Here is a 26,241-nt window from a genome sequence, read left to right on the forward strand (position 1 = left end):
CTATCTATCTATCTATCTATCTATCTATCTATCTATCTATCTATCTACCTACCTATTTATCTATCTACTTATCTATCAATCTATTTATCATCTATTTATTTTGTTTGGTATTCAATAAATTTAGAGGTAGACTTGGTCAAATTAAGCATTTAATCCAAATATTGATTTGATTTATGTCTTTTTGTTTTAGTTCTACTCCTAGAAATGTGTTTCTAAAATTATTCTTCTCTTATTAATTTTTAATTATAGTCCCTGTGCTATTAATGTTCTATATAGAAAGTCATCTATTGTGCCAAAGCATTCAAGGCTATTTCCAACTTTCTTTTCTTTCTATTTCAGAGTATCTGGTAGTAGGTCTTTAATCCCCTTGACCTTGAATTTTGTGCTTTGTGATAGACAGGTATTTTGCAATCTTTTATTTGCAGCCATTCGGTTTGATTAGCACCAATTGTTGAGGATGCTGTGTACTTTTTTTCCCCACTGTGTATTTATGGCTTCTAAAACATCAGAAGCCCATATGTGTGTGCATTTATGTTTGACTCCATTGATCAGCATGTATGTTTTTAATGCCATACCATGTGATTTTTATTACTATAGCTCTCTAGTACAATATGAAATGCATAATGGTAGGACCTCCCACAGTTCTTTTATTGTTCAGGATGGTTTTGATATCCTGGGTTTTGTTTTTCTTTTCTTTTTTATTATTTTTTATCATCATTATTATTATTAATTATAGTTTATTCACTTTGTATCCCAGCTGTAGTACTCTCCTCATAGCCTTCTCTTCCCACCCACTCTTCCTCTTCCCCCACCTATGTCCTTACCTTAGTCCAATGATAGAGGAGGTCCTCTTCCCTACTATCTGCCCCTAGCATATCAGGTCTCATCAGTACTGACTGGATCCTCTTTCTGTGTGGCCTAGGAAGGCCACCTCAGCAGGGGGAAGTGATTAAAGAGCAGGTAACTGAGTTCATGCCAGTGACTATCCCTGCTAGTCTTAGTTAGAAACCCACATGGAAACTGAGCTGCCCGTGGGCTACATCTGAGCAGGTGGTCCAGGTCCTTTCATGCATGGTCTTGTTTGATGCATTGTTTTTCTATAACAAATTGAGACTTGTCCTTTCAAGATTTGAAAAAAAAAGTGTTTTAGTTTTGATGAGGATTAAACTAAATAAGTAGATTGCTTTTGGTAAGATGGCCATTTTACTATGGTAATGCTACCAATCCGCTGGATCTTTACATCACTGATATCTTCTTCAATTTTTTTTCTTAAAAGACTTGACAATTTTATCATAAAAGCTTTACATTTGCTTTATTAGAGTTACACCAAGATATTTTATATTATTTGAGCTATTCTGAAAGGTGTTGTTACCCTGATTTATTTTTCAGTGCCTTTGTCATTTGTATAAAGGGAGACTACTGAATTATTTTGAGTTAATCTTGTATCCAGCCACTTTGTTGAAAGAGATTTTCAGCTATAATCTAGCATTTCTTGGATTTCTAGCATTTACTGATTTTTATATGTTAAATCACCCCTGCCTCTCTTGGATGAAGCCTACTTGATCACAGTGGATCATTATTTTGATGTGCTCACTATTTCTTTGCAGGTATTTTATTGAATATTTTTGATTCTATGTTCATGGGGAAAATGGGTCTGTAATTTTCTTTATTAGTTGAGTTTTTATGTGGTTTGTATAACAGAGTAACTGTGGTCTCATAAAATGAATTAAGCAATGTTTCTTCTGTTTCTTTATAATGAAATTGGAAAATTGACATTAACTATTCTTAAAAAGTCTAGTAGATCCTTTCCATGCATGGTCCATGGTTGGAATATTGGTCTCTGCAAGCCCTCCTGGGCCCAATATTTTGGTTGTGTTGTTCTCCTTGTGGAGTTCTTTTCCTGTCCAGGTTTTTCTATCTCCCTCTTCTTCCATAAGAAGGTCATCTGCTTAGACTTCCCCTGTCAGTGGACTTGGAGAGGGGGATGGGAGGAAATGAGGAAAGGAAGGTAGTGTTGGGAGGGAATGAGGAAAGGGGTTAAAGCTGGGATACAAAGGGAATAAACTGTAATTAATATAAAAATAAAAATTTTATTATAAATGTTATTATAAAAAAATTATTATAATAAAAATTTTATTATAAAGGAAGCAGGTGCTTCCTTTGAGCAGGTGCTCATTAGCTGCTCAGTTTCCAAGTGGGTTCCCTAGTAAGGGGTACAGGGGCTTTGTCTGACATGAACTCAGTGGCCAGCCCTTTGATCACCTCCACCTGGGAAGTGCAGCCTTGCCAGGCCACAGAGGAAAGTGATGCACTCAGGCTTGATGAGACTTGATAGGCTAGGTTCAGATCGAGGGGAGGAGGTCCTCCCCTATCAGGGGACTAGAAAAAGGGCATAGGCGGAGAAGAAGGAAGATGGGTAAGATTGGAAGGACATGAGGGAGGGGCCTTCAGTGGGGATAAACAAATTATAATAAATAAATAAATATACAAATAAAATTAAATTTAAAAAATGTCTCGTAAAATTCTGTGGCAAAATCTTCTGGCCCTGGGAGATTTTAATGAGTGTTTCCTACCTTACTAGGGGTTTAGGTCTATTAAAATTTGTTTGTCTGAGAGCGTTGAACTCATTGCACAACTTCGTGAACCGAACACCAACAGCACAGGCTCTAAGAGCAACAATCAATAAATGGGACCTCATGAAACTGCCTCTGACATAATCTGATTGGCCTGCTCTTTGATCACCTCCCCCTGAGGGGGGAGCAGCCCTACAAGGCCACAGAAGAGGACAATGCAGCCACTTTTGACGAGAACTGATAGACTAAGATCAGAAAGGAGAGGAGAACCTCCCCTATCAGTGGACTTGTGGAGGGGCATGCATGCAGAAACGGGAGGGAGGGTGGGATCGGGAGGGGAGGAAGGAGGGGCTCATGGGGGGATACAAAATGAATAAAGTGTAATTAATAAAAAATAAAAAAGTTAAAAAAAAGAAACTGAAAAGCTTTTGTAAAGCAAAGGACACTGTCATCAGAACAAAACAAAAGCCTACAGGTTGGGAAAGGATTTTCACCAACTCTATATCTGACAGAGGACTAATATCCAGTATATATAAAGAACTAAAGAAGTTAAACAGCAAAAAATCAAGTAATCTAATTTAAAAAAATGGAGTACAGAGCTAAACAGAGAACTTTAAATAGAGGAATATCAAATGGCAGAGAAAACCTTAAAGAAATGCTCAACCTCGTTAGCCATCAGGGAAATGCAAATCAAAATGACCTAAGATTTCACCTTACACCCATCAGAATGGCTAAGATCAAAAACTCAAGAGACAACACATGCTGGAGAGATTGTGGAGAAAGGGGAACCCTCCTCCACTGCTGATGGGAATGCAAACTTGTACAACTCTGGAAAGTAATCTGACACTTTCTCAGACAACTAGGAATAGTGCTTCCTAAAGATCCAGCTATACCACTCCTAGACATATACCCAAAAAGAGTCTAACAGGATCTCAAGGGCAGGCTGTTTGACACCCCCCCCCAGGGGAGGAGCAGTCTGTTAGGCCACAGAGGAGGACTTTGCAGCCAGCCCTGAAGATACCTGATAAAACAGGGTCAAATGAAAGGGGAGGAGGTCCTCCCCTATCAGTGGACTTGGAAAGGGGCAGGGAGGAGACCAGGGAGGGAGTGTGGGGTTGGGGAGGGAATGAGGGAGTGGGATACAGCGGGGACACAGAGTTAACAAAATGTAACTAAAAAGAAAAATAAATTTAAAAAAAAAAAGAAAACTCTCTTTCACATATATACATACATTATAAATGTGGATCTACAGATGAGAAAGAGAATATTGTATTTGTCTGGTCACATCTATTTTCTGACAAATTTCTATTTTCTTTAATTCTGAATGAAATTTTGTCATGTATACATACAACATTTTTTATTTGCCCATATTGTTGCTAATTCCTGGTTATTGTGAATAATATAACAATAAATTGATGTGTAACCATATCTATATTAAGGTATAAGTTATTTTCATACTTACTCAGAGTATCTGGGTCATGTGGTAATAATAATTTTAGGTTTTTAAGAAATGCAGCCTTGCAAAGCCACAGAGGAAGATGATGTAGCCAGTCCTGATGAGACCTGATACGCTGGGGTCAGAGGGATGGAAAGGAGGGCTTCCTTTATCAGTGGACTAGGGAAGGGGCATTGGGGAGAAGGAAGGAGGGTGGGATTGGGAGGAGATGAGGGAGAGGGCTACAGCCAGTATACAAATTGAATAAATTATAATAAATATAAGAATTAAAAAAGGAAAAATGTCTATATTGATTTTCAAAATGGCTACCCTTGTCTATGCTGCATCTTGCAGTGAATAAGTATATCTCTTTTTCCACACTCAGGCAAGTGTTTGTTTTCTAGGTGACATTCATTCTTCCAGAGGAAACTATAGTATGAAAATAGTCCAAATTTATATTTTTGATGGCTATGGCTGTGGATAGCTTAACATACATATATTTATTTATTTATTTATTTATTTATTTATTTATTTATTTATTTATTATTTGTATCTTTTAAAAGATGTTCTCTTTTGAAAGAACATCACAGAAGATGTTCTCTTCTTTGGTTCATGCATTTATATTTGGCAGTTGTAATTTTACCACTTAATTATATTTAATTATATGTTCTAGATATTAATAATTTTCCCCTTCTCTGAAGTTAGTAGGCCATTTTTTCTGTTCAGTGATTTTTTTTTACTGATGTGTTATTATTTATCAACTGTACAAAATGCAATGTCAAGTTTTATTTTAGAAACATGCATTACCCTTAGTAATATACAAAACTTTTAAAATATAAGAAGCACTGGTTTATTTTAATCAAAACAAAAACAAAAATTCAAATTTCAACACATTACATATTGACTGGTGTGCATTTCATGAACTGTTTTTTTTTTTTGTTTGTTTGTTTTGTTTTGTTTTTGAGACAGAAACTTGATCTATAATCCAGAATAGTCTTAGACATGAATCTTTTGCTTCTATCTCAATAATCTTAGGACCACAGGCTTGTGTAACTTTGTCTGGTGTCAAATGGAACATACTATCCTACCAATAAAGCAAGGCATTAGATCTTTTTAAAGTACATTTTTATGTATTTGCAGACATGTGTAGATTTTTCAAATAAACATATAAACATCTATCCTTGACAGATTATCCTAAAGCTATATTATGGGTAATAGAAACCTAAGATCTGGAATTTAGATTGGAATGTCAATGGTTTATTCACATTTATCATCTTCTGGTAAATTACTTAATAATAATTGGACTTGATGATAACCTTACAATTCTATAATTTTTGCCACTATACATCTTTATTGAAGATTTGTCTTATTTTTACTTTCAATACCTAACCATGTAAGTTGTATTTTTGCATTTATTTGTTAACATTTATTCCACATTTGGCCTATTGGATGGCATCCATAGAAGTAGATGTTCATCATATTCTTCCTTTCTAAAGACGTTTCTTAATATTTGTTTAATTGTAGCCTTGGATCCACTGTGCAGTTCTCCTGTGATGAAGATTATGTTCTACAGGGAGCAAAAAGCATAACTTGTCAACGGATAGCTGAAGTGTTTGCTGCTTGGAGTGACCACAGGCCAGTATGTAAAGGTAAAGAAATGTATTATAGCAAAATTTTCTCTGAAGACAAAGTAATATTTATGGTTGTTTTATTAGTTCAACATTCAAATTAACCGTTGATGTATATTCTTTAAATTATAATTTTCATTGTGTCTTTAACAATTTTAGAGAAGCTATAGACCAATGTGTTTTTGAACAAATGAGTTTCCAAATTAATAATCATAAAGATTACAGCTAAATCAGAAAGCATATAATATCTGGCATTAGAAATTTTCATTAGTCTTTACAAATACTTCAGTTAATTTTCCTTTGTGATAGTGAAATGAATATATATTTTTAATTAATTTATTTTTTCATAAATTACAGTTTATTCACTTTGTATCCCAGCTGTAGCCCCTCCATCATCCCCTCCAAATCCCATCTTCCATCTCTCATCTCTTCTCATGTCCACTGATAAGGGAGGTCCTCCTCCCCTTCCCTGTGACCTGAGCCTATCAGGTCTCATCAGGATTGGCTGCATTGTCCTCCTCTGTGGCCTGGTAATTCTTCTCCCCTATCAGGAGGGATGATCAAAGAGCCAGCCACTCAGTTCATGTCAGAAACAGTCCCTGTTCCCCTTACTAGGACACCCACTTAGAGACTGAGCTGCCATGGGTTACATCTGTGCAGGGATTCTAGGTTATCTCCATATATGGTCCTTGCTTGGAGTATCAATGGATATTTTTAAACAATATTTCCAACTTCATTTATAGATCTTATCACTTTACCTGTTTATGGCGTGGTGTAGCACTGGGGATAAAATTCAGTTTATATTGAGTTTAAACTAAAGCCAAGTAATGATTGATTTCAATTTCTGTATTACCAGCTATCACAGGTATATTTATATTCACATTCCCCTCCCTCTCCATGTGTTTTGATCCCTCTTTCTTCCCCTTTTCTTCTCCCGTTATCCTTTCCTCCTTCCCTTCTCTCTTCTTTCTTCTCCCTCCTTCCCTCCTTACACCATTTCTCTCTTTGTCTCTCTGTGTGTGTGCATACACTTGTATCATCTTTGTCCTCATTCCAACTCATAAACTATTTCTTCAAATAAAAGGTTTTCATACAAATGAAGGGGACACTTCCTTATTTTTATCTATATCATGCTTTGATTGAAATTTTAATTGCTACTGTTACCAATTCTTTGTTTGTTGTACTAACAAATGTGTAAGGATATTCGGAAAAGTATTTTAAAGGAAAAGTGAAGTCTTTACTATCTAGAAAACTAAATGGAGTAAAGGTAAAGTGTTCAGATTAGAATACCTTATCTTTTTCAGAACCAAAGCATTAAACTATATTTATTAAGTTTATTTTGAGATGCCTGTGAGCTTTTTATGATGTAAAAGTGTACATAATTATAACCGTACTGCTGGCTTATGTTATCAATACCATACTCTTTAGACACTGAAACTAGTGTGCTGATATATTTAGACACGAACAAAAATGTTTGCAAGAACCAATCCACTAGGATGAGCATATTCACAAAGTGCAAGGACTTACAGTTTATACATGTATAGGTAAAAGCTACTTCTTCAACTCAAATGCCATTCCCTGTGCTGTAACAGAGCATCAAAATAACTATGATTTCATTGAGGAAAAGGTCTGAATGTTATTGCACCGCATTATCTCTTTTCTTAGCTTCTACAGTTTTGCACACTCTTCCCACCTTCTGACTGCCTCTTTGCCATCTGGTTGCTTGTTCGTTTTCCTCTTTTTAAAACCTGACTGCTAACTGTGAAAAACTTCTTCCCACACTCCACCCTTCTTCTTTGTCCTAGCCCAAACCCATTATATTTCTTCAAATAAAATTTCTTAGAAAATTATAAAATCTTCCTTTATTATAAACTTTTTTTTGGGACATGGTCTTGCTATGTATCTCTGAATAAGCCATGGACTTATTATTTATACCAGGCTAGGCTTTAATTAATACTGTGATCCTGTCTCAGTCTTCCTAATTTAGTGGTTACAGGTGTTTATAGGTGCCAACCATCATGTATGATTTAAACTTTCTAAATTTAATGAAGCTGTATTTTGAATTTACTTTTGTCACCTCCATTGTTTGATCTTGTAATCTACGATTACTTTTAATGATTGTATTTGTGCACTTTTTAGTGTACCAATTGTCAAGAATCTTTAGTCTTCCAGGGTGCCTTTTTACAGTCACCACACCCAGGGGATTATTCTTAGATATTTCAGAAAGAGAAGATTTCAGAATAGAGAAAAATTTCAGAATAGAGAAGGAGCATATGTACTAGATACTATAAAAGGAATCTATATTTTAGGGTTGGCTAGATATAGAAGAAGGATGTAGTAAGAAAAAGATTAAAAATGATGTTTAAGTGTGTATAAATAGAACAATCTTGTGCTGTTAATAAATATGAAGAAACTGAAAATGGAGTTTTGTGGGTGGGACTCCACGGTTACTACAACATTGTCACTATTATTTTTAACATTCACTATGTACCAGGCATTATGTTAACAACCCATATACTTTGTCTCATTTACTTCTCCAAAAAAAATTGACGGAGGCATTACCATCTCCATTTTAGAAATGAAAAGCATAAGGCAGAGAGTGATGCAGCCTTCCAAAACCTAAATGACTCCAATTTTTTTTTTTTTGTAGGAGTCTTATAAAATGTGGAGGAGAAGCCAGATTTCAGAGCATCAAAAAGGCACACACACACACACAAAAAAAGTATAAAAATAAAGTAGTTCACCATACTCGCTTGGTAATGGCAACTTAGGCTGAGAAATTCAGTTTCTATGAAAATTTTTGGATCTATATGAATTTATCTCCTTTTATCATTTTTTTATCTTAAAGGTCTTTACAAGATTGTATATAGTAGAATAACACTAAAAGTACAGTATTAGTACAATAAAGATGATGAAATTTAAGGACAAACCTTAAAAGCATAAAATCTATATCCACAATCCAGTCATTTAGGAGATAGATGCAGGGAGATCAGGAGTTCAAAAACCATTGTCAGCTAACTTGAAACATCTAAGCCAGCCTGAGCTATACCTGAGATCCTGTCTCAAAACTGCAATAAAATTTAGGTAAAAAATAAATAAATATTTACATATAATTGTGTATGAATTCTTAAACAAGAAATGCTACTCTACTGTGATAAGTATTATGGATACAAACATATAGACATACTGCTTTCATATGTACATGCATCATACAAAAACATACATACACAGAATACTGTTTTGTTTTTTTTTAATTTTATTTTTTTCTTATAAGTTACATTTTATTAACTCTGTATCCCAGCCGTGTCCTGATCCCTCATTCCCTCCCAGTCCCTCCTTCCCTCCCTCATCTCCACCGTGCCCCTTGCCAAGTCCACTGATAGAATACTGTTTTAATCATAAATCATGTTTCAAGTACTTTGTAAAACAAATATATAATAACGTGTTTCATGGGATTTATCAGTGTCCTGGACTGGTCTACATTAAGATTAAATTACAACTGTCATCATGGGTGGTTAGTTACATGTTTCAAGTATTCAAATACTTCCTATTTTCCCTATGTACATTTGTTCATGGCAAAAATCCTGTTAAGGAGTATGATTTATTCCAGAATATGAGATTAAAATTGATATAGGAACAAAAATCACACCCAAGAATTTTGAGCCAAAAATGAATTTAAGATCTATATAAATACTGAAATTATAAATCTTTTTTTAATTGAATAATTTTATTTTGTAAAGTGAAAGAATAATGTTTGTGATTAAAGATTGTTCTAAGACAAAAACTACATTTCTGTCATTTTTCTCAAGTGCTACAGTTCTGCAATCATTGACATGTCCAGAAGTGTTTTTTGAATGCTGATGCTTTCTTCTAGATTCTAACATACATCCTCTTGTCTTGCATATTTATAGAAACATTCATTCCACATATTCCAGAGACATATGTTGCTACAATTTCATCTAAATTTACATTATCTCTGCAGCTTTCAACCATGTCTACAAAGATTTACATACTTATTGCTTGTGAGGAGTACAGGTGTGTGGCTTATAAGACATACATTGCAACTGGAAATCACTTGCTGTGGTTCAGAAAACAGTAATGGAGGGAACCTGCTGACAGAGTAATTGAAGTTTTAAAGTGACTATCCACCATGAGTCTGAAAAAAGAGTAGTTCTCATGTCTCATGGGTGCTTGGACAGAATAAATATGCCTTTATTCCAGAGTGTGTCATAAATAGCACTATCAGTACACCGTGCCTTTGAGAAATCATTAATATAGCTTCTGTCCTCACATTGCATAGTTAAAAACTGAAGATATTATTGTCTTTAAAGGGACATAATCTTACATGGATAATAGCAAGTTATATACTAAAGAAAGAAATATTAGTAATTAATATTGATTGTATATAACCTCAAATAATAATTACCATTTCCTAAATATGATGAATCCATGTATATATGATGTATTTGCTATTTTACAGTTTTGAAAACAATAATTTTTATTTGAATATGCAATATAACCCCCCCAATGAAGCTTATTAACATTGTCAGATTTTACTTTTTTTTTCTTTATTAATTACACTTTATTCACTTTGTATCCCCCCTGTGGTTCTCTCCCTCCTCCCATCCCAATCCCTCCCTTCCTCCAACCTCTGCATGCATGCCCCTCCCCAAGCCCACTGATAGGGGAGTACTTCTTTTCCTTCCTTCTGATCCTAGTCAATTAGGTCTCATCAGGAGTGGCTGAATTGCCTTCTTCTGTGGCCTGGTAATGCTGCTTCCCCCTCAGGGGGGAGGTAATTAAAGAGCAGGCCTATCAGTTCATGTCAGAGACAGTCCCTGTTCCTATTACAATGGAACCCACTTGGGTACTGAACTGCCATGGGCTACATCTGTGCAGGGGTCTTAGGTTATCTCCATGCATAGTTCTTGGTTGGAATATCAGTCTCAGGAAAGACCCCTGTGCTCAGATTTTTTGGTTCTGTTTCTCTCCTTGTGAAGTTTCTGTCCTCTCCAGATCTTACTGTTTCCCACTTCTTTCCTAAGATTCCCTGTACTCTGCCCAAAGGTTGCCCATAAGTCTCAGCATTGTCTCAGCAAGTCTCTACATTGATAATCTGCAGGACAGAGCATTTCAGAGGTCCTCTGTGTCAGGCTCCTGACTTGTTCCTTTTTTTCTTCTTCTTCTGATGTCCAGCCTCTTTGCCTTTCTGGATAGGAATTGAGCATTTTAGCAAGAGTCCTCCCTCTTGATTAGTTTCTTTAGGTGTACAGATTTTGGTAGGTTTATCCTATATTATACGTCTATATGAGTGAGTATATACCATGTGCATCTTTTTGCTTCTGGGATAGCTCACTCGGGATGATCTTTTCCAGAGCCCATCATTTACCTGAAAATTTCATGATTTCCTTGTTTTCTATTGCTGAGTAATATTCCATTGTGTAGATATACCACAATGATTGTAGTACTTATTTTAGTACTTATGTGTAGTAAGTGAAAGTTGTGGGGAGAATATATAATATGGTTAATTTGAAAACACTTAAGAAATTTAACACTAATACTCTAAACAAATTATTTTAATTGCCCAGTCATTATTTACTGGATGGCTCCAAGTAGGGGAGCATTTTGAATTTTACACTGTAATGTCATGTACAACTTGTGAGGACTGTGGGGCAGGTGATGGATGAAGGGAAGGCTGGATAGAAAAGACAAGCATGTACTAAAATCCTCGGCTCCAAAAGCCACTAGTGGACCACTAACTAATGCATTCAGTCCTTCCATAAATTAACTTTCTATTAAATTATTAATTTACTAATCATTTTTTTCCATACTCAGCAAAATTATAGTAAATTAAATATTATTTATGACATAGAAAATGAATTTGATACTATGTATTAATCCACCAATCATACACACAAATCTAGGAAATGTAGAGTCTTTAAAGATGATGTTTGCAATTTCACGTGAGAAAGATAATTTTCATGCTGAAATAACCTTTCATGTTGACCAGGAAAAATCCTGTGAAAGTCATTCCAAATATGGGAAGTATATCATGATTAAACTCACAATGTGAGCAGCAGATCTAGGGAATAAGATCGGTGACGCGATCAGGAACAGAGGGAAAGAGGGGCGAGTGGCAAAGGAGCCCAGGCAGAATTCCAGGAATCGGACTCAGGAGACCAGACTCAAAGGTGCAGATCTAACTTTATTGCTCAGTGTGACAGCATTTAAACATTGGAAACCCAATCAGACTTTTCCATGCTAGCCTCAAGGACCAGTGACACTGAGGTTGGTGTGACCGTGAGGAAATGTGAGAGATGTCCGGGAAGGGGAGGACAAAGAAAGGTCACCTTAGGAGACTTCCGTAAAGAAAGGAGGAGTTATCCTGGCCTGGGATCCATTTTGAGACTTCACTAGTGTGCTAGAAGTCCCTAGTAGATCAACACTGTGTGCAGAAGATCAGGACTTTCCAGGAATAGTAGATGTTGCTGATGCTTCACGGGCCGTTTCCTGTGGGTCTCAAAAAAGACTTACCTCCGTATTCCCCACAGATTGGGGAATAAAAGAAGACTGTCAGTTTTGTAACATTCGTAAATAGATAAAGAGTAAAAAGAGATAAAATTATGTTACAGATCAGCTTAAAGTTTGTCTGGAAGCCCTCGGACACGTTCTTGCTCTGAGTACTACTATGCAGAGTTCAAGACTTTACATTTGAGCTGCAATATAGGCTATATGTGAGTGGCAGATGAATTATAACAAATTCATACTTTTAGTTCCCCATTCAAAAAAACCATGTTTTCCTATTTACTGCAAGTCAAAGAACATGAAGTAATCGATAATATAAATTATTTCAGTTCACATTCAGAAACTGAAGTGATGAAATATCTTTTTTGTTTGTTTTTTAAATTTATTTATTTTTTATCAATTACAGATTATTCACTTTGTACCCAGCTTAGCTCCCTCCCTCATCCCCTCCCAATTCCACCCTCCCTCCCTCATCTCCTCCCATGCCCTCCCCATGTCCCTGATAGGGTAGGTCCTCCTCCCCTTCTCTCTGACCATAGTCTATCAGGTCTTATCAGGACTGGCTGCACTGTCTTCTTCTGTGGTCTGGTAAGGCTGCACTCCCTACCCCCCAAGGGTGAGGTGATCAAAGAGTCAACCACTGAGTTCAGGTCAGAGACAGCTGCCATTCCCATTACTAGGGCACCCACTTGGAGACTGAACTGTCATGGGCTACATTTGTGCAGGGGTTCTAGGTTATCTCTTTGCATGGTCCTGGGTTGGATATCAGTCTCAGAAAAGACCCATTTATCTAGATTTTTTGGTTCTGTTACTCTCCTTGTGGAGCTTCTGTCCCCACCAGATCTTTCTATCTCCCCCTTCTTTCATAAGATTCCCTGCACTCTGCCCAAAGTTTTGCTGAGTCTCAGCATCTGCTTTGATACACTGCTGGGTAAAATGTGTGGTAGGTTCCTGTCCTTTTCCCTGTTTTCTCTCTCTTTGCCTTTCTGAGTGAGGATTGATCATCTTACCCACGGTCCTCCTTCTTGCCTGGATTCTTTAGAAGTATAGGTTTTAGTATGTTTATCCTATAATGTATGTCTAATATCCACTTATAACTGAGTATATACCATGTGTATCTTTCTGCTTCTGGGATACCTCATTCAGGATGATATTTTCTAGTTCCCACAATTTGCCTGCACATTTCATGATTTTCTTGTTTTTAATTGCTGAGTAGTATTCCAATGTGTAAAATTTACAATTTCTGTATCTATTCCCCCTTTGAAGGACCTCTTGGTTGAAAGTGGACTTCTGATATCAGTATTATGTCAACAAAACACTTGTATTAAACCTGAACTTCTGCAAAGATTTAGTAGTGCTGTGTGGCATTAGGCTGAGCAAATTTCCTGCTGCTACTGACAACCAATCTTCTGATTATCAAAATCACCCAGGATTCATATCTAAGATTATTTATGTAACTCTGAACAATTTTAACACTGAAAAAAATTGCCAATTCAGTTATTATTTATGGCTGATCTGTTCTTGAATGACAAACCCAAATAATCACATTCTTTTTTATTTTTCACATTTTACCCCTTTATTCTATGACCTTCACACACAATAGCACATATACTACCTTAACCATACGGACACAGACATACACAAATACACACATACGCACACACATTTCTAAAGTTTAGATGAAATTTCTTCAGTCATCAGTGAGTTTCACTGTATCAGTTTCAACAAAATATCTAAATGAGGTTTAATTATTTTTTTCTCACACAAAATGAGAACTGTATGTGCGTGTTTTATGAATAATTGCTGATCAAACTGAAGAAGTATGACAATGTTTAACCAGTCTCTGTAATCAACTTTGGGATGTTTACAGTGGTAGAGTAAACATGTCTTAGATTCTATCTGTATTTGTAATGCGTAACTCATTGAGTATGATGCACACATTTCTATACAAATAACAGCAGCCAGATAAGCACATAGTCAAAATTGTACTAAGATTCATTTAATTGTATTAAATAATCTGATATATTGGAAATGTGGTCATTGTTGACCTTTAGAATGCTTATTGAGATACACAATTAGAAAAACGTTGCCAAGAGCAATCCAAAACCTTCTCAAGTTTATCAACCAAACACACTCATAGCAGGTGTTTTGCTGTAGCTCTTATCCATGCTATCTTCATTTTATGAATATTGTTACAGCTGAGATGATGCATAATAAGGATGATATTAGCAAGTAATAGAGTGACATATGGTGAAAGAGATAGGCAGATGGTATAGATATAAAATTTTATCGCACATTTGTGTTTATTTTTTACTGGTTGTTTTTTTTTCTTCTAAAATCAGTAGTTTGAGTTTTAAAATATAATTTTTATTAACAAGTATACTTTCAAAAGTATAAAAAAGATTTAAAAAGGGTTTTGTTTCATATGCTATTTGATAGAAAGGTAGTACATTTGTAGACTTCTTATGCATAACTATATATCAAGGTAATTTAAAATTACCTCAATAATAATATATTATATTGCAATCTTTCTCTTCATATAATTATTCTTAAATATATTCAACACATCTTTCTTTGCTAATAAATTATTAGAAAATATGTAAATTAAAACTAAGTCGTGTATTGATAGATCTCAGCAGAGACCAATATAAAACTTTCTATTTCCAACTCAGTTATCTCTTGTAAGCATGATTTTGCACATTTCCTTTCTTTTGGGGGGACTTTAGTTTCCTTATTTATAAATGCATAAATGTAGATACAGAAGATGATGACCACTGGCTTCCTCCTGTGATGAATACCAAGTATTTTCAAGGACATATATTAATTTTCTGGACTATTAGACTCATTATTTTTATCATTAGCTCAACAGTCTTTCTTAAAATTTTAGGTATAGTACCTATCTTAGTTCTTAGTACACAGAAGCAGTAATACATCTCAAAACATGTGATAAAATATCACAGAATATTATAGTATTTATTGGTATTGTGGCATATGTGTTAATTTTTTTAATCAGGGAAATTTTGCATTTATTTTGTCCCAAATTTGTTGTTATCCTTCAAGCTAATCAATCATAACTTACATTGAATGAATCTTTTGTCATTCATTTGTCACAAAATTATGACTCCACATCAGAGTAAACATTATGTTTTGTTTACTATACTTCTTATCAAGGCACTGTTACCTAATATTGATTTTTGAGTATGTATCATTAAAAATATTAAGGCTTTAATGTAAAATTATCATATTTAAAAATATTTATAGATTTTAAAATTGTTATACAGCAAATATATATTTTAATGTGTTTTAGAATTTTATATATGATTATTTAGTTTACATAATTCCCACTTCCTCTCCTCCCTCTAATTCTTTTCATGTCTGCCAAGCCCCCTCTAAAATTCATGGCCTCTTAATTTTTATAACACATACATACTTAAATTTATAAATAAAACCAGTTGAGTGCCTTTACTATTGCTCATTGTGTGTGTATGTGCGTGCGTGTGTGTGTGTCTGTTTCATGTGTCTCAGTGTCTCTGTGTGTGTATGTCTGGTTGTCTGTATCTATGTGTGTCTGTGTACCTGTATGTGTGTATCTATCTGTATGTGTGTGTGCATGTGAAAAGCTATTCTTCAGAAGACTTATTCTCTCTCTTTAGCGGCCATTGATTGTTCTCTTCATCTAGGAGTAAGACCTTCTGAGATTTTCTCACCCACATTGGCTTATCAGCTTGTGATGGCACTATTCATCTGTTACTTTGATGACCATATTGTTGATATTTTATGGTTAAAAATCTTGTCATACACAGAAGACATGGACTTGCATAGCATTAGTATTTGTCTGGCTCTTATATTCTTCCTATCCCTTCTTCAGTTATAGTCCATGAGCCTTCACAGTAGGAATTTAGCTCTTGGGTTAGTTTTTCTCTGAATTCTGACCAACTGGTACTTACATAATATTCTCTGCCAACTACAAAAATTCTATTTCACGAGGGGAAAGTGCTCTAGTATCTTCAAGTTCATATTAATATGGATTCTAAGAGAATTGACGTAAGAAAACAATGTATAAATTATTTTTAACAGCCTACAGACTGGGAAGGGATCTTCACCAACCCTATATCTGACAGAGGGCTGATATCCAGCATATATAAAGAACTAAAGAAGTTAAAAAGCAATAAATCAAATAATCTAATTAAAAAATGGGGTATGGAACTAAAGAGAGAATTCTCTGTAGAAGAATATAGAATGGCAGAGAAACACTTAAAGAGGTTCTCAACATCCTTAGCCATCAGGGAGATGCAAATCAAAACTACCCTGAGATTTCACCTTACACCCGTCAGAATGGCTAAGATGAATAACTCAAGTGACAATACATGCTGGAGAAGTTGTGGAGAAAGGGGAACCCTCCTCCATTGCTGGCGGGAATGTAAACTGGTACAACCACTTTGGAAGTCTATCTGGCACTTCCTCAAACAACTAGGAATAGTGCTTCCTCAAAATCCATTTATACCACTGCTAGGTATATACCCAAAATTTGCCCAAGTACACAACAAGGACATTTGCTCAACCATGTTTGTAGCAGCTTTATTTGTAACAGCCAGAACCTGGAAACAACCCAGATATCCATCAATGGAGGAATGGATACAGAAATTGTGGTATTTTTACACAATGGAATACTTCTCAGCATTCAAAAACGAGGAAATCATGAAATTTGCAGGCAAATGGTGGGATCTAGAAAAGATCATTCTGAGTGAGGTATCCCAGAAGGAGAAAGACACACATGGTAGATACTCACTCATATAGACCTATAAGATGTAATAAACATAATGAAATCTATACACCTAAAGAAGATAAACAAGAAAGAGGACTCAGAGTAAGATGATCAATCCTCACTTAGAAAGACAAATTGGATGGGCATTGGACATAGGAGAAAACATGTAACAGGTCAGGAGCCTACCACAGAGGGCCTCTGAAAGATTCTACCTAGCAGTGTATCAAAGCAGATACTAAGACTTATAACCAAACCTTCCGTAGAGTGCAGGGAACCATATGAAAGAAGGGGAAGTTTGTATGACGTGGAAAGGATAGGACCTCCACAAGAACCAAATGTATCTGGGCACAGGGGTCTTTTTTGAGACTGACACTCCACCAAGGATCATGTGTGGTTATAACCTAGAACCTCTGCTTGGACAATGCCCATGGTATCTCAGTAACAGGGACTATTTCTGACAGGAACTCAATGGCAGGTTCTTTGACCTCCCCACCGTACAAGGGATGAGCAGTCCTGCTAGGCCACAGAGGAGGACTTTGCAGCCAGTCCTGAAGATACCTGACAAAACAGGGTCAGATGAAAGGGGAGGAGGTCCCCCCATCAGTGGACTTGGAAAGGGGCAGGGAGGTGATGAGGGAGGGAAGGTTTGGGAGGGAATGAGGGAGCAGGATATAGCTGGGATACAGAGTTAATAAAATGTAACTAATAAATAAAAAAAAGATTTAAAAAAATGAATACAAGTTTTAAAGGCTTTGGGTTTCAAATTTAGTGGAGACAAAATAAAATGCAGCAAGACCAGTACGTACGTAGTCGGCACCCAACTTGCAGTGCCTGGTGCGTTGCACAGTCATATACTTCAATGGGAGAATAAATCTTATGTTTACCACTATACTAGATGCAAAGCACGAGACAGACTAAAACTGCAGAAATCATGTCCTTAAGTAATTTACAAATTTATTGAAAATGTGGCACATTCAAAATGAAACAATGAGAGAACACCATAACACAAGTGAGGCATGATTTACACTGTCAATATTTAAGTTATAAAACCATTTCAAAAGAGACAAAAACAGAATGGCTCTTTTAACCTTTCAAGAATAAATCCAATTGGCCATGAAAGTAACATTTAGCCGCTTTGTCTCTCAGTTATTGTCATATATTGCCTTATTTTGAAAACAATTTATTTTAGCAACATTGATATCCAACTGCTAATTAATTCTAAAGAAGAAGAGATAAAACATGAGTTTTATTTTCCTGGAAATCAGAGGTGTGGATTATAGTTAGATTAACCATAAAAAAAGCAGTCACAGAAACGTGAAAATTACCATATGTCATGAAAGGGGCTTCAAATCATATATATAAACACTTTGCCTAAAATTCAAGCAGTGATTTAAGAAGAGAGAAAGATATGTAGTGATTAAGACATGGAATGATTCCAAGGCAAGAAACATAGATTTACAACTACAAGAACATAAAAAAAAAAATGGAGAAAGGGAGTGAGAGATGGAAGGATGAATGAACTGAATGCAAATGGCGTTGTGAGCTATTATGAAGAGCGTGAAACACCCGCAGAGGTTCGTGTGTTCCAGTATCCAGTCTTCAGATGGTAACACTATTTTCAGAGGTTATGGACTCTTTTGGCCATGGAGCCTAGCGGCAGGATTAAAGTTGTAGTGATAAGCCCTAACACTTATGACACCATGCACTGAGGGCCAAGTGATGTTTTTCTGCCATGATTATACATGTTAGTCAAAATGTTATTCTTTCCTTCAGTTTCTTCTGAAACTGACATTTGGTCGCAGAAAATGCAGGTGAGCAACACATGTATAAGTGTGAATACTAGGTTTTATGTGGGGTACATAAAAAAGAATCGCCTTTGCTTCTTGACAAAACAGGTTATTATTCTAGTGGAAAGAGCTAAACCAAAATTTCAGATTGTTATGTTCCCAATAGCATATATGCATATGAATAGTATATAGTAGCCATGGAGACAGATAGGTTTAAAATAATAAAATTAATATATACAAAGAAGTTATTATCAACAGTAGGAACCAAAAGGAGATTGCAGGGAATAAAATGCTATTTTAGTTATTAATAAATTTTGATGAGAGGAATTTATTTAATACTTGTGTGCACACCAGCCATGCATCCTAGCTTGGACCCCGTTCCAAGCTCTGTACTTACACGTGCTGCCACTACTGTACTGGTATAGTGGCATTTGACTGAAATCTTAGCGAGTCATTCCCAGAGGAGGCAGCATGCAAGCTGAACCTTAAAGGTATACTAAATTGTGGTTAATGATTAGGGAAATAGAGGATAACAATAAAAGAGAAGAGAGAAGGCATAATATGTTAAAGATATAAAGTGTCAGGTCCTGTGTGGTACTTTGAAAACAGCTTTAATCCTTTTAAGTATAGATATTGACTGTTTTGATTAATTCAAAGAAATACCCATTTGTACCTTGAGCCTTATATTGTGAGAATTTCAAATACTGTTGTATTGTTTCAGCTCTTACAATTTGTAGTTGTTAAGCATTTATCACATATTTGCAACTATTTTCTCTTATTCAATCTTACCTGTTTTGTAACTTTATTGTCTCATACTACATTATATCCTGATCACAGTTTCCTCTTCCCTCTGCACATCAAACCTCTCTCCACCCCCTCTGTCCCCCAGATCAACCACTCCTCTGTTTCACACTCCCATGTCCCTCTAAAAAATTCCCCCAAACAAAAAACAGACCATGTACGATATGAGGGTTGGTGCTCAGTCTTACTCTATCTTGTTAGACCATGTTTGGAGAATATACTCCTTTCTCTATGAACTGTCTTCTTTACTGTATTGTCATTTCTTCTCTCTCTCTCTCTCTCTCTCTCTCTCTCTCTCCTGCACCAACCCTCTGAACTCCACTGTTCTTTTTTGCATTTGTGTTTTGAAGTTGAATCTTTTTAAATTTTTATTTATTTATTATTATTACAATTTATATACTTTGCATCCTGGCTATAGCCTCCTCCCTGTGTTGTCCCAATACCACCCTTCTTCCCTCATCCTCTCCCATGCCCTTCCTCTAGTCCCCAGATAAGGGAGTCCTCCTCCCCTTCTATCTGACCCTGGCCTATCAGGTCTCATCAGGAATGGCTGCATTGTCTTCCTCTGTGACCTGGTAAGGTTGTATACCCAAGGGGGGGGGGCATTGATCAAAGAGTTGTCCACTGAGTTCATGTCAGAGACAGCCTCTGCTCCCCTTTCTAGGCAACCCACTTGGAGACTGAGTCTCTGGCTACATCTGAGCAGGGGTCTAGGTCCTCTCCAGGCATGGTCCTCTGCAGGGCCCTTCTTTTATTATTCAGGATTGTTTTACCTGTTCTTGGCCTTTGCTTTTTTTTAACCTTTCTCTCTTTCTTTTTTCCTTTCTTTATTCCTCCCTTCCTTTTCTTTCCTTTTTTTTTTGATGTGTATTTCCTTATGAGACTATTTGAAAGAAGACTATTCTTTCAAATTTTTTGAAGAACTGTTTTGAATTTTTCATGAGGATTCCAATTAAGATGTAGATTGCTTTTGTTGTTAGTGTATTGGTGTTAATTCTTTGAAAAAATTGAAGAAATCTGCACTAAAACCAACTAACTGACTCTAGGGTGTTTTTGGTAAACTTTAAATTACTCTTCCTATTTCTTTTTTTTTTGCTTATTAGTTTATTTTTATTGCTTATTATTATTAGTTACATTTTATTAACTCTATATCCCAGTTGTATCCTGCTCCCTTATTCCCTCCCAATCCCACCCTCCCTCCCTCAGCTTCTCCCTGCCCCTTTCCAAGTCCACAGATTGGGAAGGTCCTGCTCCCCTTTCATCTGGCCCTGTTTTATCAGGTATCTTCAGGGCTGGCTGCGAAGTCCTCCTCTGTGGCCTAGCAAAACTGCTCCTCCCTTCGGGGGTAGGGAGTCAAAGACCCTGCCATTGAGTTCCTGTCAGAGTTAGTCCCTGTTCCCCTTACTATGGGAAGCCAATTGGTTATTGAGCTACCACAAGTTTCGTCTGAGTAAAGGTTCTAGGTTATATCCATACATGGTCCTTGTTTGGAGAAACAGTTTCTCTGGAGGAATGGATACAGAAATTGTGGTATTTTTACACAATGGAATACTACTCAACAATCAAAAAGGAGGAAATCATGAAATTTGCAGGCAAATGGTGGGATTTAGAAAAGATCATTCTGAGTGAAGTCTCCCAGAAGGAGAAAGACAAACATGGTATATACTCGCTTATATAGACCTACAAGATATGATAAACATAATGAAGTCTATACACCTAAAGGAAATAAACAAGAAAGCAGACACGGGGTAAGATGATCAATCCTCACTTAGAAAGACAAATGAGATGTGCATAGGACGTATGACAGGAGTCTACCACAGAAGGCATCTGAAAGACCCTACCAAGCAGCATTTCAAAACAGATACTAAGATTCATAACCAAAACTTTTGCAGAAGGGGAGTTAGTATGACAGGGAAAGGATAGGAGCCCCACAAGGACCAAATATATCTGGGCACAGGTTTTTGGTTTTTTTTCTTCTGAAACTGTTACTCTTCCTATTTCACTAGGGGTTACAGGTTTGTTTAAGTTGCTTATCTCATCTGATTTGAACTTGATAGGTGGTATATATCAAGAAAATTTCTTATTTCTTTTAACTTTTTGGAATTCAGGTTTTTAAAGTTTGTCCTTCTGATTGACTAGTTTTCCTCAATTACATTCCCCTTTCATCTCTGTGTTTTTTTTTTTTAATTTGGATTTTATTTCTGCTTTTTAGTTCATTTTGCTAAGAATTTATAAATGTAATTATTTATTTGTTCAAAGAGCAAGCTCTTTGTCTTATGAATGCCTTTTATTTTCAGTCCACTTCATTTTTGTCATTCCTCCCTTTTGTTCTATTGCTTTTTGTGTGTACTGTAACATTACTAATATAAGATCTCCCTCTCTCCCTTTCTCTCTCTCTCTCTCTTTGATGTAGGTACTTAATGCTAAGAACCTGCCTAAGAACCACTTTCATTTGGTCCTATAATTTATGAAAGTTCTGTTTTTATTTTCATTCAATTATATTTTTTTATTTCTTATATTAGGTCTTGAACCATTTTTTCTTATTTCTTTATTTTTAACTTTTTATTGGTGCTTTGTGATTTTCTCATTATGTTCCCCAATCCCACTCAGCACCCCTCCCCTTGTACTCACCCTTTACCCTTGCAAATGCTCTCCATGAGAGAAAAAAATCTCGTGTGGAAGCTGTAGTGTGTCACAGTATGTCCTACAGTGTACCCTTTTGTTCATAATCCTTTGCTTACAGATATTCATAACGAGTTAGTCTGCTACAAGGGCTCTGGTTTCTGCTACACTTATCAGTACGGGAGCCTTACTGGGATTGCTCTTGTATATCCAGTCGTTGGCTTTTGTTGTGGAGATATTGAAGTTTTGGATGTCTATGAGTAGCCTCTTCATACACTGTAACAGTTCAGAATGCATAGATGTTGGGGTGGGTCAATTCAAAGCCCTGTATATGAGCCTGAGGGGTGTCTCTTTAGGTAGTTTTTATTCTAGCACCTTCTTTTGGGAGAATTTGTACACTGCTTAAATTTTATTTTCAGAGGAATACCTTTCTTTCTATATCTGTTATGATTCAACTAGTTACTGGATTTAATATTATAAACTGGCATCTGTGGGCCCCGAGGGTTGGTAGAACATGTGTCTAGTGCCTTCTGAATTTGAGATTTTCCATTAAAATGACAAGCGTTATTCTAATGTTTCCCTTTATATGTTATTTTGTATTCTCCAATGGAGATTTTAACATTCTTTTTTTGTTTGGCATATCTGATGTTTTGTTTATTATATGCCAAGGGCTGTCTCTGACATGAACTTAGTGGCTACCTCTTTGATCACCTCCCCCTAAGGGGGGAACAGCGTTACCAGGCCACAGAGGAAATTGCTGTTCTTGTCTAGACTATACTGTTCTATTTCTTGGACATTAATTGGCACCTCCCTCTTTAGGTTAGGAAATTTTTCTTCTATGATTTTGTTGAAAATATTTTCTGTGCATTGGATCTGAGTTTCCTCTCTTCCTTTAATTTTATTGATTTTGTCTTTTCATGGTGTCCTGGGTTTTGAAATGACTGTAATTGTAGGTTCATAGCTGCTCTTGTCTTTGTTTACTCAGTATTCCATTCTTGTTTTCTGCTGTCTTCTCTGGCTCTTAGGAGACTGTTGTAGCTGTGAGTTTCCCTGTAGGAAATTCTCCTGAAATCCTGATGGGTATGACAACTTGTGTCCAGGAAGAAAGTGTTTCTAGATGTGGGAGATGAAGCTTAGAAATGTGAATGGCCTAGAAGAGACTGCTGAGAGGAATCCCAGAAGGGGCAAAATCAATGTGTGCTACCAGAAAGTGCATAGACCCCTGGAAATGAAGGGAGAGAGGAAGGAGAGGATGCAATAAGTAATCCTACACAGCTAGGGATAAGACTCCAAAGGTGAAATTGGAGGACAAGAGGAGGAGTCTTGATTACCTACCTTACTCTCTGACCTGAATGCCTGGCAAGTTTTCATAGAATGACTCCTGGATTTGTTGGTTGACACAAAAAGATTGGTGAAGGTAGAGGCTATAGGAGACGATCATTATATTTTATTTACAGTGTGTTTGTTTGTATGTGTTTATATATGTGTTTACCCTTGCATATGAATGCTCATAAAAATAAAAAAAAAACTGAACCTTACACAGTGTTGGAGCAAATGTAATTGAATATCATCACTCTATCAAACTTTATGGGATTTCTAAAATAAGTGTTTATAAAACTCTTATATGATCTGGTAATTTCATCACTTGGTATAAAATTCCCAGTAAATGAACTGGCAAAGTGAAGATATTTTTGAAATTCCTCATTTATTGTTACACTACTCATAATTGCCAAGATATTGACTAACATGAATTATCCATAGTACTTAAATAGTTGAATAAATGTGTTACATACACATTTTAAAATACTGTTTAACATTAAGAAAGAGAATCATGTAATTTGTGACAATATGAATTAACTTAGAAGTCCTCCTGCTAAATGAAATAAGCCCACTGAGTAAGAGAACATAGTGTGAACTAACTTATATGTCAAGTCTTAGAGGTGATTGCAAATAAACAGGAAGTAAACAAATTATTGTAAAATTGTAGGCATTAGCCAGCATGGTCAGATATTATTGAAACAGGATGAATATCTTTTACTGGTATAATGTGCAGTATGATAACAATAATTGTCAATATTATGTTGTATACTGAAAATTTTTGAAAGAGAAGATTTTTAACTATAAGAGTGAACCTAAATGAACTCTGTAAAGATTATATTAATACACACATAAAATATATATTAAATGCATTTCACATTTTTGTATATATTAATTGGTGTAACATAGGAATCAAAAAATGTAAATTAAATTAAATATGAAACAAGAATATGTTCTTAGAGAAGCATAATAAAAGATAGTAAACCCTCTCTTCAAACTATTATAATAATTTTGGTAAAACCCAAAATGACTGTAGAGAGTTGCAGAGAAGGCACCAAAAGGAAAGAATGATGACTCTCTGAGGAAAACTGAAGAAAGGAGGCACTAAATCCAGGACTGGAGAGCAGATGAGAATTTTGGTCCAGACCTACAGAGGGGAGACCTTTTATAAATATATTGTGGACAAACTACAAAGTAATGCTACAAAGTATTCAATAAAATAAATTACTTAACTCAGCTATCAAAAGGTCCCATGTGCGTTGAGAAATCAACTGAGAAGAACTTTCATAAAAAGTTGTAACTGAAGCTAAATTTCTTAGAAACAGTGTCTGGGAGAGAAGTGGGCAGTAATCTTCAGAAACACAATTATTTCCTGAGTAGCCCCATAGTTTTAATCACTGAATGCATGTTACAATCCCCTGGGCATGTTTTATAATAAGAATCTATGTCTGAAGCCAACCTCTGACCAACTCAGTCAAGTCTCCGGAGGATAATTCACTAAGCACCACCCTTTTAGTAATAAATTGATTCATTTAACTACACCAGGATTAAAAAAAAAAAAAAAAAAAAAAGTTGAAATCATTCTGCTTCTTCGGCAGTTTCTTTTTTTTTCCTTGTTTTTAAAATTTTTTCTTATTAGTTACATTTTATTAACTCTGTATTCCAGCTGTATCCTACTCCCTCATTCCCTCCTAATCCCACCCTCCCTCCATCATCTCCTCCCATGACCCTTTCCAAGTCCACTGATAGGGGAGGACCTCCTCCCCTTTCATCTGACCCTGTTTTATCAGGTATCTTCAGGACTGGCTGCAAAGTCCTCCTCTGTGGCCTAGCAGGACTGCTCCAGCCTTGGGGGAGGGGGGGAGGTCAAAGAAATCAGCAGTTTTTTTTTATTATACCCAAGAATTAATGCAAACACTAGCATGCTATTGGGAACCCTTAGTTAGCCCTGTAACATTCCCAATAGACAAATTAGTAGATCACTGAACCAAAGCAGCTCTTTCTTTCCTTTTCTCACTGAAGATACCCAAGGAGAAGAGATCCTTATGTATCTACATAGTCACTGTCAAAGAAGCCACTCTTTTCAGGTTTACTGGGAACTACCACGTGAAATGGAAAAGATTTTCTTTTGAAATATGTATTTTGAAGAAAGAAATGAAATGGGGTCAGACCTAAAAGATGTGCATATAATTTGCACCATGCCATCAATCTTGGTCACTTTAACATTTTTTCAGTCCAAGGAACCAAGACTAGACAAATTTAAGTCTACATCAGGGAGAGTATTTTGAAACATTGATTTTTAGAGTTCCCTTTTTTTGTTATGTGCTATGAATTAGTCATACACCTTATGCAGCTCTTGCTTTACTATTTTATAGCTTTATTTAAAAAACAAAACAGACACTGACTCTTTTATTAAGATGAAGACTGGCTAGAGACACAGCTCAGCGACAAAGGAACTTATTTCAAGCTTATTCTCTGACTTTGATCCTCAGAGCCAAAAAGATAGAGAGGATAGACAATTCCCGAAGATTGCCCTCTGACCTCTAAATGTATACACTGTGGCTTAAGCACCATGGCATGTGTCCTGCCCTCCCATAAAAATGAATATGATTAAAAATATTTTTTCAACAGGCTGTAAACCTAACAGTACAGCTATTAGGGTAGAGTAGAAGATCAGGATACAGACATATGTTCCTTCTTTTAATGCTGATATAGACATTTATTCAAGATCAAACCTCACTATAAACAGTTACAGTTGTAAAAAGAGGAAAAGAGTGAACAATCTGAG

The 26,241-nt window shown here is 36.0% G+C and overlaps 1 protein-coding gene across 1 annotated transcript in view; it reads left to right on the top strand.

Moving 5' to 3' along the window:
• Csmd3 (CUB and Sushi multiple domains 3) overlaps positions 1–26,241 on the top strand; it is a gene marked incomplete at its 5' end in the record, with an annotated part of 1,006,505 nt that overhangs the window by 216,324 nt on the left and 763,940 nt on the right. The window contains one exon of the mRNA XM_055626685.1: positions 5,533–5,657. Within this exon, the coding sequence (XP_055482660.1) occupies positions 5,533–5,657 (125 nt within the window). The remainder of the gene's footprint in view (positions 1–5,532; positions 5,658–26,241) is intronic.

This window comes from Psammomys obesus, unplaced genomic scaffold (assembly GCF_907164565.1).
Source record: "Psammomys obesus unplaced genomic scaffold, mPsaObe1.curated_primary_1811, whole genome shotgun sequence".
NCBI classification, from domain to species: Eukaryota; Metazoa; Chordata; class Mammalia; order Rodentia; family Muridae; genus Psammomys; species Psammomys obesus.